The 12,823-nt window shown below is 37.3% G+C and overlaps 1 protein-coding gene across 1 annotated transcript; it reads right to left on the reverse strand.

The window, feature by feature from the left end:
- Nucleotides 1-4,731: 4,731 nt before the first annotated feature.
- Nucleotides 4,732-9,142, reverse strand: LOC145960703 (silk gland factor 1). Its single transcript, XM_083080353.1, has one exon. It carries the CDS (start codon nt 7,990-7,992, stop codon nt 6,481-6,483), a length of 1,512 nt encoding a protein of 503 aa, XP_082936479.1. The 5' UTR covers nt 7,993-9,142; the 3' UTR covers nt 4,732-6,480.
- Nucleotides 9,143-12,823: the final 3,681 nt, after the last annotated feature.

The following is a 12,823-nucleotide window of genomic DNA, read 5'->3' on the forward strand; positions in this document are numbered from 1 at the left end:
TATTAGAAAATTTCTAATCGTAATCTAATTGTTTGCAAAATAATACAATGCGAGTTTCCACATTTCATAATAAGTAAATTTTAACACGCAATTGTTCACTTTTTAAGAAGTATTACATTAAAAAAAAATGTTTCATTTTGGATAAAAAATCCTACATATGTCTATTTCAAAACACAGTTCGTTTAGATACAAATAGACATATATGTTGGAAATTTTCTAATAAAACAAAAATTAAAAAATTTCTAATAAAATTAAAAACTAAATCGATCCACATAAATCTGTAAATAACGAGATACACGTTACAGAAAATCACTAATTATTATTATAATTTTATGAGAGGCAAAAATTCGCGAAAAATTCTTTTGTGAAATTGTTATGATTGATCATATTTAATATAAATTCAAAAAGTTTATAAGAGTATAAGAAAATTGATAATACGATAGGAGTGGCATTTGAGAAAATCAGCGAAATTACAAGCCATCACATCTTCCGTGACATTCGATTTTTTAACGATTCGATCCGCCAATGAAAGCAGACAGATTTCACTTTTCCTCTTCGGATAAGGAATAGTACGCGACGACGGTAAAAGCTTTCGTGAATTTCATATTCATAGAACTGAAGTAGTATTGCGAATGATCTAGTGAATTACGTGACCGGATAAAACGTGGAGTCATCGCAAGATCTGTCACGCACGGTCGTTTGCATTCCCGCGTCGCGTTAATTGCGCGGGTTTTTTTATTCAATAACACAATACTTTGCGACTTGACTTGGCCCTTTGCACTTAAATGTTGACTTGCAGAAATTGCACTGACGTATGATACTCGTATGTTCCCAGCATCACTGAGCAAATTCTATGTCATTTGCTTTCGTAGGGGTTTAATTTCGGCTATTATATTTTGAATAGAAAAATCGATCAATTTTCGATATTTTTATGCTGTTGATATAATAAAATGATGTTTATAAATGTCGTTTAAAAATGACAGTCATCGGATTGGTAACAAATAAATCGTACACAATTTTTGCAACTATTAAAATCAGTTTCGGCTATTACCTCATTCCTATGCAACATTTTTCATATTAATTGCCGTATATTTAAATGTTTAATGATCTGATGACGTGCCAATTATTCCCTGATACGGATGAACGTATAAAGAGTATCATATTTGGACATAGTAACTGCAAGATCTGTTAAACTGATTCTGAGATTGATAATCAGAGTCCTTGGATCCTTGTGATTTCTAGTACAGTTTATGAATGTCAAAAATTAAATCAAAACTTTCTATTTCTTTCGCTCTATCTTTCTCTGTTCTTTTCTTTCATTTTTCTCTCTCACATACATCCATTCACTCACTTATATTCTATTATATGTATGCACCTAAAGTGCACTTTAGATGATCTATACGATAAAATTCGAAACAAAACATTTCGTGCCGTATAGTACAGGAAATATGCATATATAAAAAGCAAAGTATGTATACCAGCAAAAAATATACATAAAATACATATCAGAGAATGCAGCATTGAATACGGCATTGAAAATTTCATAGAATTGCATCCCGAATTTGTTCACCTATTGTATAGATCGTCCAAAGTGGACTTAATATATAATAGTATCGCGATAAAGATTCCATTTATATATATATATATATATAGCTATATATAATCATATGTATATATACCTCTCTTTAACATATAATATTGTACATCATATGCGCATTACGATATATACGGCTATCTACAGTTATTATACAAAAACGCGGGGCGTCTCCCGCGTGACGCTCTTAAAACGAATTAATTATTTACTCGACATTCTCAATTATCTCGATGACACGCGCGCGTTCATACACCTCGTGAATGCTCGTGTGCGTGTGCGTGGATACTGGTGTGCGAATGCGCGAACTATGCACATCTCACAAATGCTCGAATATAATTATATTTATACGCGCGCGCACTCGTCCGTTAATTTATATTTATTTTCACGTATAGTATCACAAATTTTGTTCATCCGACACCGCTCTCACTTTTTACCTGGCACTGCTTTTCGAGGCTTACGCCGCTTACTCCATGCTGCGACAACGCACTCCCTTCTACGCCCTGTGGTCGTCTTTATTTAATATTAATCGAGAGTATTTCGGAGCACCGAGATAGGTTCATCGTCAAAAGTTCATTTTTAATAGATAATGAATAAAGCGCTAAAAAATTTTTAATTGTTATCAAGAGCGACTTTCTTAATCGAATGAGATGCGATTGTTGAATACATCGCGAAAGCTGAAATTCTTCCAAAATCTACCCAAAAGTTCAAAGAAAATAATTAAATATTCAATAATTTCAAATAATTATTTGTATAAAATATTATCTCATCTTGAAATTTGAAAAGTCCTTATTGTCAGTAAGAGAAAAAATATTATTTCAGGAGCATATTTGATTCGAAAATATTTCACTGATAATATTTGACAAGATTAACTATTTATTCTTAAATATTTTATAGATATTGTTAATAACAATAAAGAGATATTTCAAATAATCAAATTAGATGAAATATCCTTCATTCTTATTTATAACAATATCTATAAAATATTTAAGAATAAATAGTTAATCTTATTAAATATTATCAGTAAAATATTTTCGAATCACACACACAGATATGCTCCTGAAATATTTTTTCTCTTACTGACAATAAAGACCTTTCAGATTTCAAACCAAGTCAAATGAGACATGCAGTATTAATCATGCCTATTATTTTTAGTAATATGTTAAAATAGTAATAAAATCAAATGAAAATAATATATAACATAAAATGGAAAATTACCAATGAATAATTTTCAATAGATAATTTTTTCGAAATTATATCAATCAATATCATTATATTATATCAATAATGTACATCGATGATTAGGTCGGTCATTGATTTTGATTTCCTTTCATTTTAAACATCTTTTATCGCTCTGTTTTATTATTGTTGCATTTATTTATGTGTTGCATGCAACATGCGAGGATTGTTGACAATTATTGAGTTTTTATCACGTAAGAGATAAAATTAAATAAAATTATTTTTTACTTTAAATCGATGACAAATTTGATATATTACCTTGTGAAAATGTTACATGTCGATGTTGGTAAATCAGATTCTAATAAAAATTCTTCTAACTAGAATTATCTTATATTTTTTTCTCTTTTCATTCTTATAAAAACGATATAGCAATGATATATGCAACAATAAATACAGACCGATAAGAGATGATTAAAATGAAAGGAAATCGAGTTTAATGACCGATCTAACATCGATGTGCATTATTGATATAATTCCGGTCAATATTCCATCTGCCAGATTTTTTATAGATTTTTACTAGAGAAATAAAATTCCCAAAATAAATCATACATCAAATGAAAAAATTCTGATAATTATCTATTACTATCAATAATATTTTTGACAGATTTTACATAAACATTTTAAGTAAAAAGTAACAAGGTCTATATTTAATAAATATAAATAATAACTATAAATAATATCTATATTAACTATAATATATAAAATATATATATATAATAACTATAATTTTAGAAACTATCTTTATATGAAAATTATAAATATCATCTATGTGTTATTATTAGTCACTATATTTTTCCTTTCCCAAAAAATAAAAAATATCTTTTTCTTTTTACGGAAAAGGAAGTAAAACAGAATAGAAATGAGTCGTGGAGTAATCTTTTATGTACCGTTGTTCGACTATTATTACAGAATTACTTATTAGCTTCAAATATTATTCCATACGTGTTAACTGCTCGCTTTGTAAGCTTATTGGACAAGAGCATTACATCAATGATATTGATTCCGAGATAAAATATGTTATATATTGAATAAGTGTTGAAGCTTTTTGATGCTCTATGATTTATTTTGGGAATTCTATTTCTCTAGTAAAAATCTGTAAAAAAATCTGGCAGTTCGACTATTGCATTTTAATTAACTTTATATATTATCTTCTTATTAATTTTGTCGGACGATTATTATGTGAATTTGACTGAAAAGCGACAATTGTCTATAAAATGTTTGTCGAGTTATTACGTAATCTTGATATGATGTGCAAGAAATAGAATATCGAGAATAATCGAGACGCACTCTGCTTATCGCATGCATCATTCGTATCACAAAAAAAGTCTCACACGATTCAACGAAATCGCGCGATTACATTGAATGGTTCGGTATGATAAACACGACAATATGGAATGTAGTATGATTCAGTATACTTCTGGACATTTATATTTCTCTCGAACACCTTTTCTGATGTACACGAGATAAATTTAACAGAATGAAATTGTGACGAAATAACATGATAATAAATTTCAAATAACTAACAGAATCGGGCAAAGTACACTGACAATAACTTGGTAAGCATCGTTTCAAGTACAATTGCAAACAACAATTACGATAAAGGAGATTAAAACCTACTTTAGATGATCTTTAATTTGCGACAGAATTCTATTCATAATTTCGGCATACGATTTAGCAAACATTTGTCAAATCAGATTCATAACATAAAAGATAAAATTATGAATAGAATTTTATGCCATTCGTTAGTGTTTTGTAGTGTTTTATGAAAAGAGATGAAATGAATCAATTTTTAGAAACAGAAAGAAAAAAATCAATCATCTCATCTCTTCCCGTAAAATACTACAAAACATTTAAGGAATAACATAAAATTCTATTCATAATTTTATCTTTTATGTCATGAATCTGATTCGACAAATATTTTCTGTATCGTATGCCGAAATTATGAATAGAATTCTATCGCGAATTAAAAATCATCTAAAGTAAGCTTTAATCTCCTTTATCGTGATTGTTGTTTGCAATTGTACTTGAAACGATGCTTACCAAGTCATTGTCAGTTTGAGTGACAACATACAGTAACGGACATAAGTTTAATACGAGCAACGCGAAGATTGTATACGCATGTAAATATTATTTTCCCATTTGCTTCTGTCAAAGGATAATACACGATAATGATGTGACCTTCATATCACTAAAGTTTGGAAGTTAAACGTAAATATTGTTTCTGTTTCTTCTAAGTCTTCATGCGAAACGCTATGATCTCTAGATTCTCCTTTTTGAATATTCCGAAAATTGCTCGCAAAATGTGTGATGCGATAAATGCTAAATTAATAAAGGATAAATTTCTTTTTTTATATATGATTTTTGTTAATAATAACATAAATATATATATGAAGTACAAATAGATTCCTCCTACACGGTACATAACATTACAATATTTATATGTAAAGAAATTAATTTTTATGTAAAGAAATTACTCGCCATTATTTGCAGCATAAGGAACGTAATAGCTCTATGTCAGTCATGTACATTGATTTACTTTTTCTTGGTTCCCTTCATTTTAAGCTTTTATATCGTTATTATAAATCATTATTTAAGTATATTGGCGAATTATATAATCAATATATAATATAACTGTGTTGAGAAATGTGTAAATATCCAGAAATATACTAAATCATACTACATTCCATATTATCGCGTTTATCATATTGAGCATTCAATATAATCGCGCGATTTCGATGAATGGCGTGAGACTTCTCTCATATAATCAATATATAATTCGCGAATATATTGAAATACTGAATTACATTAGCAATATAAAGGTTTAAAATAAAGGGAACTAAAAAAAAGTAAATCAATGATGCACATGACTGACCTAAAGACATTACATATCTCATGCTACAATAATGGCGAGTAATTTCTTTAGATAAAAATTAATTTCTTTACATATAAACATTGTAATATTTATGTACCGTATAGAAGGGAGAATCTATTTGTATTTCATATATACATTTATGATATTATTGACCAAAATCATACATAAAAAAAGAAATTTACCACTTTTTAGCATTTATTGCATCACACATTTTACGGGCAATTTTTGGAATATTCAAAAAGGAGAGTAGAGATCATAATGTTTCTTTATACTCGAAACGCGCGAGTTGAAAATGAGATTTAAAGTTAAACGAAAAAATATATGGAAAAAAAAAGATAGCGCATATAAACAATATTACATTTTGATAACATAATAAACTAATAGTCGAGACGATGAACCATAAGAGTGAGCCGAAATACCCTGAGGAATCCTACCTCCCGGCAGCGCTCTACCGTCTGTAGACGACGTTCTCCTCGTCCTCGTCTTCGTTCTCATCGTCGTACTCGTCGTCGTCGTCGGGCGGCCAGCAGACGACGGCGTCGACGATGTCGTCGTTATCGGGACGACGGGCGCGCCGGCGTGATTGCGTACGCGGCGACGACGAGACGGTCGACGAAGTCGTGGGTGACGTCGTCGGTTCCACGGCCGTCGCGCTCGTCGTCGTGATCGCGGACAGATCCGGCGTCGGAGATGGCATCGGGGGTGCGGCAGCGCTGGCGGCGGCATATGCCGCGGCGGCAGCGACTCAGGCTAAAGCGTAAGGGTGGGTGGCGTGATGTCACAAGCCCGGCGTCGCGGTAGCGACGGCAGGAGGTGGTGCGCTCGTGGTGGCCACGCTCGTGGCGTGATGATAATGCGGACTCTGATAGTACTCTTGATGATGATGATTCGTCATGTGCATCGGCCCGGCGGCGTTGGTGCCGGCGTGCATGCCGTTGTGGTGATGATGTCCGGGTGGCGCCGAGTGCGCGTGCGGATGATGAGGCGAGCCGAAGTTGTAGCTCTGGTGCAGCTGTTCGTACATCTTCATCTCGGGCGGCTTGGTATCCTGGGCGCCGGGCGAGGTCCCGGTCGTGTCTCGCGGCAGTAACCTGTTGATGCTGAACGGATGATTGGCGGCTGTTCCATAGAGCGGTTCTTGCTTCAAGCTACCGGTCATACCGTGATGCAAGTTCGCAGTATCGGATAATAGATGCGGATGAAGGCTGCGGCTGACCATAGCGGTAAGCTCGTCGTGCGCGGCGCCGAGATCGGGCACTAAGAGGCCACCGATATCGGTGGTGTCGCTCTTCAGGGCGCTATGATGTTGATGAAGACCCGCGGTGTGGTGATGATGATGCGAGGGTACCAATCCGTGCAGATCCTTATCATCCTGCTGCGGAGGACCGCCATGGTGGATGGACGAACTGGTCTTCTTGGAACCGGGCGCGCCTTCGTGAGTGGGCGGGCTGTGTTGACCGGCGATAGTCGCGCCGGACGCAGCCGCCACCGCCGCTGCTGTCGCTTGATGTTGATGCTGCTGATGCTTGCTGGTCTGCCTGGTCAGCTCCTTCTTCTCGTCCTTGAACCTCTTCTGCCGTCGTAGATAACAACCGTTCTCAAACATATTACCGCTGTCCGGATGCAGCGTCCAGAAGGATCCCTTGCCAGGCTTGTCCGGCGTGCGTGGCACTTTAACGAAGCAATCGTTAAAGCTGAGTGAGTGCCTGATGGAATTTTGCCAGCGTTGCTGATTCTGTCTGTAGAACGGGAATAGATCCATGATAAATTGATAGATTTCTGAGAGGGTCAGCATCTTGTGAGGCGCGTTCTGTATTGCCATGGTGATCAAACTAATGTAGGAATACGGCGGTTTCGCATGAGTATAACTACGACGGTAGGACTTCTCGCTACGCGCGCGTTGCAGCGCCGAGTTCGGTGAGTCCGGTTCGGTCAGAGCCAGGGGATCTCGACTGACGCCGGTACCACCACTGGGTGTCAAAGGCCCGTATCCGACGGCGCTCATACAAGCACCACCGGTGCCCATGGAAGCGCTGCTGTAACCACTCATACCGCCACCTCCCATCGATGCCATTCCCATCGCCGAGCTCATGGTACTCATGTTGAAACCGCCGGCGCCCTGTGGGCTGCAGCTAGGCCCGACTCCGACGCCCATCGACATACCCATCGGCACGCAGCTCATCGAGTTGATCGAGCTATACGTGGGCGCCATACTGCCCATGCTGGACATCGCGGCGCTGCTCATGGCACCCGCATCGCCGTACAGCTTTTGCGACTGAAGCATGGTCATAGAGCTGACCGGTGCCGAGGTGGCCTGCTGTCGCGTCGTCGTCAAACGGCTGTCATGAAATCCGCGGTACCACGGCTGTTGGCAGTCGGGTATTCCCTTAATCTTTTCACCGGGCGAGCTCGGACGACCTGTCGAGTCGTCCGCGCTTTCAACGGTAACCGAGTAGTCTTCTATCGCTCTCCTCTTTCTGTCGGATCACGAATCACAGAGATTCCTAAAGTCGTACGCACCGAGAGAACCGAAGACGCGCGATAATCGTCTCGCACTCTCTCTTCCTTCACCAGAAAAAAAAAACTTCACCTGGGAATTCTTGCCGCTAACACTGAATGACACTGAGTTGACAAAATTCTCTTCCAAGCTCACAAGCTCAGCTTCAACCAGCGATGAATCGTCGTGTTTCCTCTTTCCCGCAGAATCTGAGAAAAGTCTCGACGCGAGATACCTTCGGGACACACACCGCGTTAGCGAAACGCAGGGAAAACTCTACGAAGACACCGTCCTCTTCTCGCCGGAACACAATGCACAGTCCGTTTGCTCGCCAGGAAGATGCGCATTCGTTGCACGAAGCGAAGAGACGCGGTCGCGAGAAAGCACTCCCGCGGGAGAGACAGGGGTAATTGTTACCCCAACACCATGAGGATACGACGAATGCCGACGACAGGGAAAGATCCTGCTCGCGCGTGTTGTACGACGTGGACGAGTGCGCGAAACAACACCAACCACTACGACGACGGCTGCTCGACGGCCGCGCGCGCGGACGGTTATTTGATCGAGCGGGGCCCTGTTTGAGCCACCTCACCGCCTCTCACCACACACTCCGCCTCGTACCTCAACGTGAGTCTCTCTCTCCTCTCTCTGTGTGCCGTGTTGTGGATGGAGGCCGGTTAGCGAGTGTACTCCGCTACTCTTGAGTCGGCGGCTCTTGTTCAAATACACCCCACCGTCGCTCACCTGTGCCGCGCCCGATCCCGGCGGAACCGCCAATCGCGACGAGTTCTTCCTCCGGTCGTATCGCGTTCGACCAATCCGCTTGTGACGTTGGTGCGGCTGTTGGCTCCCTCGAACGTCGTTTTGAATCGTCACACCGCCGTATCTTGTGCGGCGCCGCAGCCTCTTCTACCCCTCCGGCGTCGTGCTCCGAATGGAGCGCGCATGCTCGCAATCGCTCGCGCGCGCGAAGCCGATCATCCCTCGGAGCGGAATTGGCTTGCGCAATTCCACGCGAGACACCCGGCTCCACGACGCACGGCCGTGACGTGCCGTGCCGTGTCGTGCTGGCCGTGTCGAGCCGAGCCGGAGCCGGAGCCGAACCCGAGCCGCGCGACGCCCGCGCCGTCGCGGCGCGGAGCGCCGCTTTCCTCTCATCTCATGTCATGTCAACTGTCGTCGTCTGCCACGCGTTTGACAACCGGCACCTCTTCTCCGGGCGCGAGTGAATGACGCGGCCTACGCGTCTCCTCTCGCGGACGATCCGCTGCGGATCGCGCGTGTTTCTCTTCCAATTTCTGAGGGAATCTCTTTTCTTCCTTTCGCTAGAGAGGCCTCCTTAAATCGGAGTCGTCTTACGATAATGCATGAATCGGGATCGGAGTCTTGACTGACGATCGATCAAATGTCGTTGATCGGCGAGTGAATCCACGTGAATTATTCGCGATAGTGTCCGACGGAAGACGCGAGAGACATCCTCGAGATGAATCGCGATGGAGTCAACGAGTACAACGCGGAGTACAACGCGAGGATATATAGGTACAATGTCATGATTGTGTATTGCTGTCAGTTATCTTTTATTTGATATTGTCTATTAATTATTATATTACGCTTCACATAAATGTTTAAGTGAAAATCTCACACATACATGCATTCTGTTATCTTGATTTGTAAACACTTGGATAACTGTATAAGAATTAGCAATGCTCTCAAAAGTTATAAAATAATACTTGAACTTTCGTAACAATCAATATAAGCTCACACAATCACGTCAATATTGGTGAGCAACCTATTGAACCTATTGAAATGCACCTTATCTATTTAAATGGATATTAATTTATTATATTTTTTACACTAGGAAGTTATATGTTATAGGGACTCTTGTTTTTACACATGTATAGGAAATTAACAGGTGTATATCTATGGATTAACTGTACGGAGATTAACATTTTTATCTTATCTAAAAATAACTAACTTTTTACATTACCCCCTCGCGCAAGTAATCTGATTAATGTACAATGAACCATCTTATAATCTTCAAGTATTATTGAAACTAAGAGAGAGAGAGAGAGAGAATATATTATACATACATAAAAATTATATATATAACGTGAAAAAACGATTTTGACTCTCATTACAAAGTTAGATTCATTACATATGACTTCTATTATTCATTCATTATAAATTCATTTTTCGATATTATTGTTAAATGCTTCATAATACATATGAAAAGTTTGTGCCGTGAATTTAAAATTTGTGCCGTGAATTTAAAATTTTGTAATATCGTTTACTTCAAGTATAGGTATCTTTCAATTCTTCAGTCTTATGATAAAGTATATAGATATACTGAATATATAGATATACTGAAAGAAAGAAACAAACGCTATATCAAACCACACATACCTATACATGCTTACATTCTCAACCTACGATCTCATTTGAATTCTCGTTGATGTCATCGAAATTATCTTCATGCATTATTCGCGCTGTCTTTTACTTTGCAATCGCGTGCCATTTAATACACGTAATAGGCATCCCGAAGAGTAGTTTATGCCAATTGCTAATTACTTTCGAGTGCTACATCTTGGTTTCTTTAAGTATATTTCTAACTTCTTTTTTTACGCGAACAGGGAACATTAGTGTCAATATTCCGATAACTTTGTGCTGTAAATAACTTAGAAGCATCTATCTAGATAAACGTACGCCGCAGACCTAGATAAGACGAACATTGCTTGGTACAATGTAAACACCTAGGAGATTTTCCTTTTACTATTTATAGAAAAAGAGAGATATCAGAAAATCAAAATTTCAAAATTGTTATCACACACAAAATTTTATCAGCAACTTTATCTCTATATAAGATATATACATAAGATTAAACAGAAAGAAATTTTTCCGTCAAAATCAAAGTGCAAAATGTTCAATTTTGCCATTTAATAAGTAGAATGCATTAAACGTTGAAATCCCATACAAAAATATTTAAAACTATTTTTAAACTATTTATATTTTATTATATTTATATTTTAAAAACTTTTATAAACTTATTTATATTTTAAAACTCTTATTTATATTATTTTAAAATTACTATTTATATTTTAACTATATAAACGCACAACATATTATATAACTTAATAATTGAGAAACATCTGCCTGTGGAAATACTAATAGTGGAAGGAAAAATATAACGAGAGATTTATATAATATCTCATAAATTAAACATTCTCATTCAATGTATCTTTTAGATAACCTTGAGAAGTAGAGACTATTTGTTAACATAATATCATTTCTCTGTCCAAGGAACGAACACAAAATTATCTTCTTTAAGATACGACTTCTATAGAAATTTACAAAAAATTAGAAGAACTAAAACAAAATATTAAAAGATTAGATTTGTTTTTTTAATATTAAAATCCAAGCTGCTTCCTAAAAAATCATCCAAAAAATAGATTCAAAAATACGTCGCATCACGAATGTTTGCAAGGCCCGAAATTAAATCCAATCGCATAACACAAGACTTATTCTTATTCCTTTTAATGATCCATATTTTGACACTTCAGGCTTGCTTATAAACGAGCAGAAAATTTCACTACAAGTGTCCATTACTAAATTTGCGTCAATTTAAAAATTATAAAAAATATCTAAACATATCTACTGAGATTCCGCCTTTCGCCTAATATATAATTAATATATTTTAATTCCAATCTCAATTTTCAAACGATTACGTAGTGTGCTAATTAATATTATTATCAAACGATAATACAGCGATAAAATAAGTAATATCGCAGAGAAGAGAACTGCAATTGTAACTATTAAATATTTCAAAAGTTACATAGCAACATATCTTACATCAATATATCCGCTTCTTCTAAAGTAGGGAAAACGGCGAAAAAATAATTGTGTACTACGTCGAGAGAGAACGGCTATAAACCGTTTGCGACAATGAATAGTCGCGTCATTTTGCTGATCGATCCCGTCGGTGTCCTCCGACATGGCGTCGGCATTTCGAGCCGACGGGGAGTAACTGTCAGCACGCAATACGGCCGTATTCGTAGCATACATATTCACGCTTTTTGTTATCGATATTCTTGCAATTGCGTTATGATTAAAATTGCATTCACGATACGCGCGAAAAATTATTTCGATGTGTTATTATAAATTAATAACCCATTTTTCGAAGCGTCACATCGCGAAAAAAGGTCTAAAAAAAGAATGGAAACGTGCTATTGTTTCATATATTTACTGCCAATGAGATATTGAAATTAAAGAGAAGACTTTTAAAAAATTAATTATATGGCAATAAATAGTTTTAAGAATCAGTTCAATGAATTTAGTACGACTTTGTACTGTCAGCACGCAATACGGCCGTACTCGTTAGCAGACATATTCACGCTTTTTGTTATCGATATTCTTGCAATTGCGTTGCGATTAAAATTGCATTCATGGTACGCGCGAAAAATTATTTCGATGTGTTATTATAAATTAATAACCCATTTTTCGAAGCGTCACATCGCGAGAAAAGATCTAAAAAAAGAATGGAAACGTGCTATTGTTTCATATATTTATTGCCAATAAGATATTGAAATAAAAAGAGAAGACTTTAAAAAATTAATTACATGCTAATAAA

The sequence above is a fragment of the Camponotus vicinus genome, unplaced genomic scaffold (genome assembly GCF_025532165.1).
Source record: "Camponotus vicinus isolate PSW18456_S1 unplaced genomic scaffold, iyCamVici1.0 SCAF_10, whole genome shotgun sequence".
In the NCBI taxonomy this organism is placed as follows: Eukaryota; Metazoa; Arthropoda; class Insecta; order Hymenoptera; family Formicidae; genus Camponotus; species Camponotus vicinus.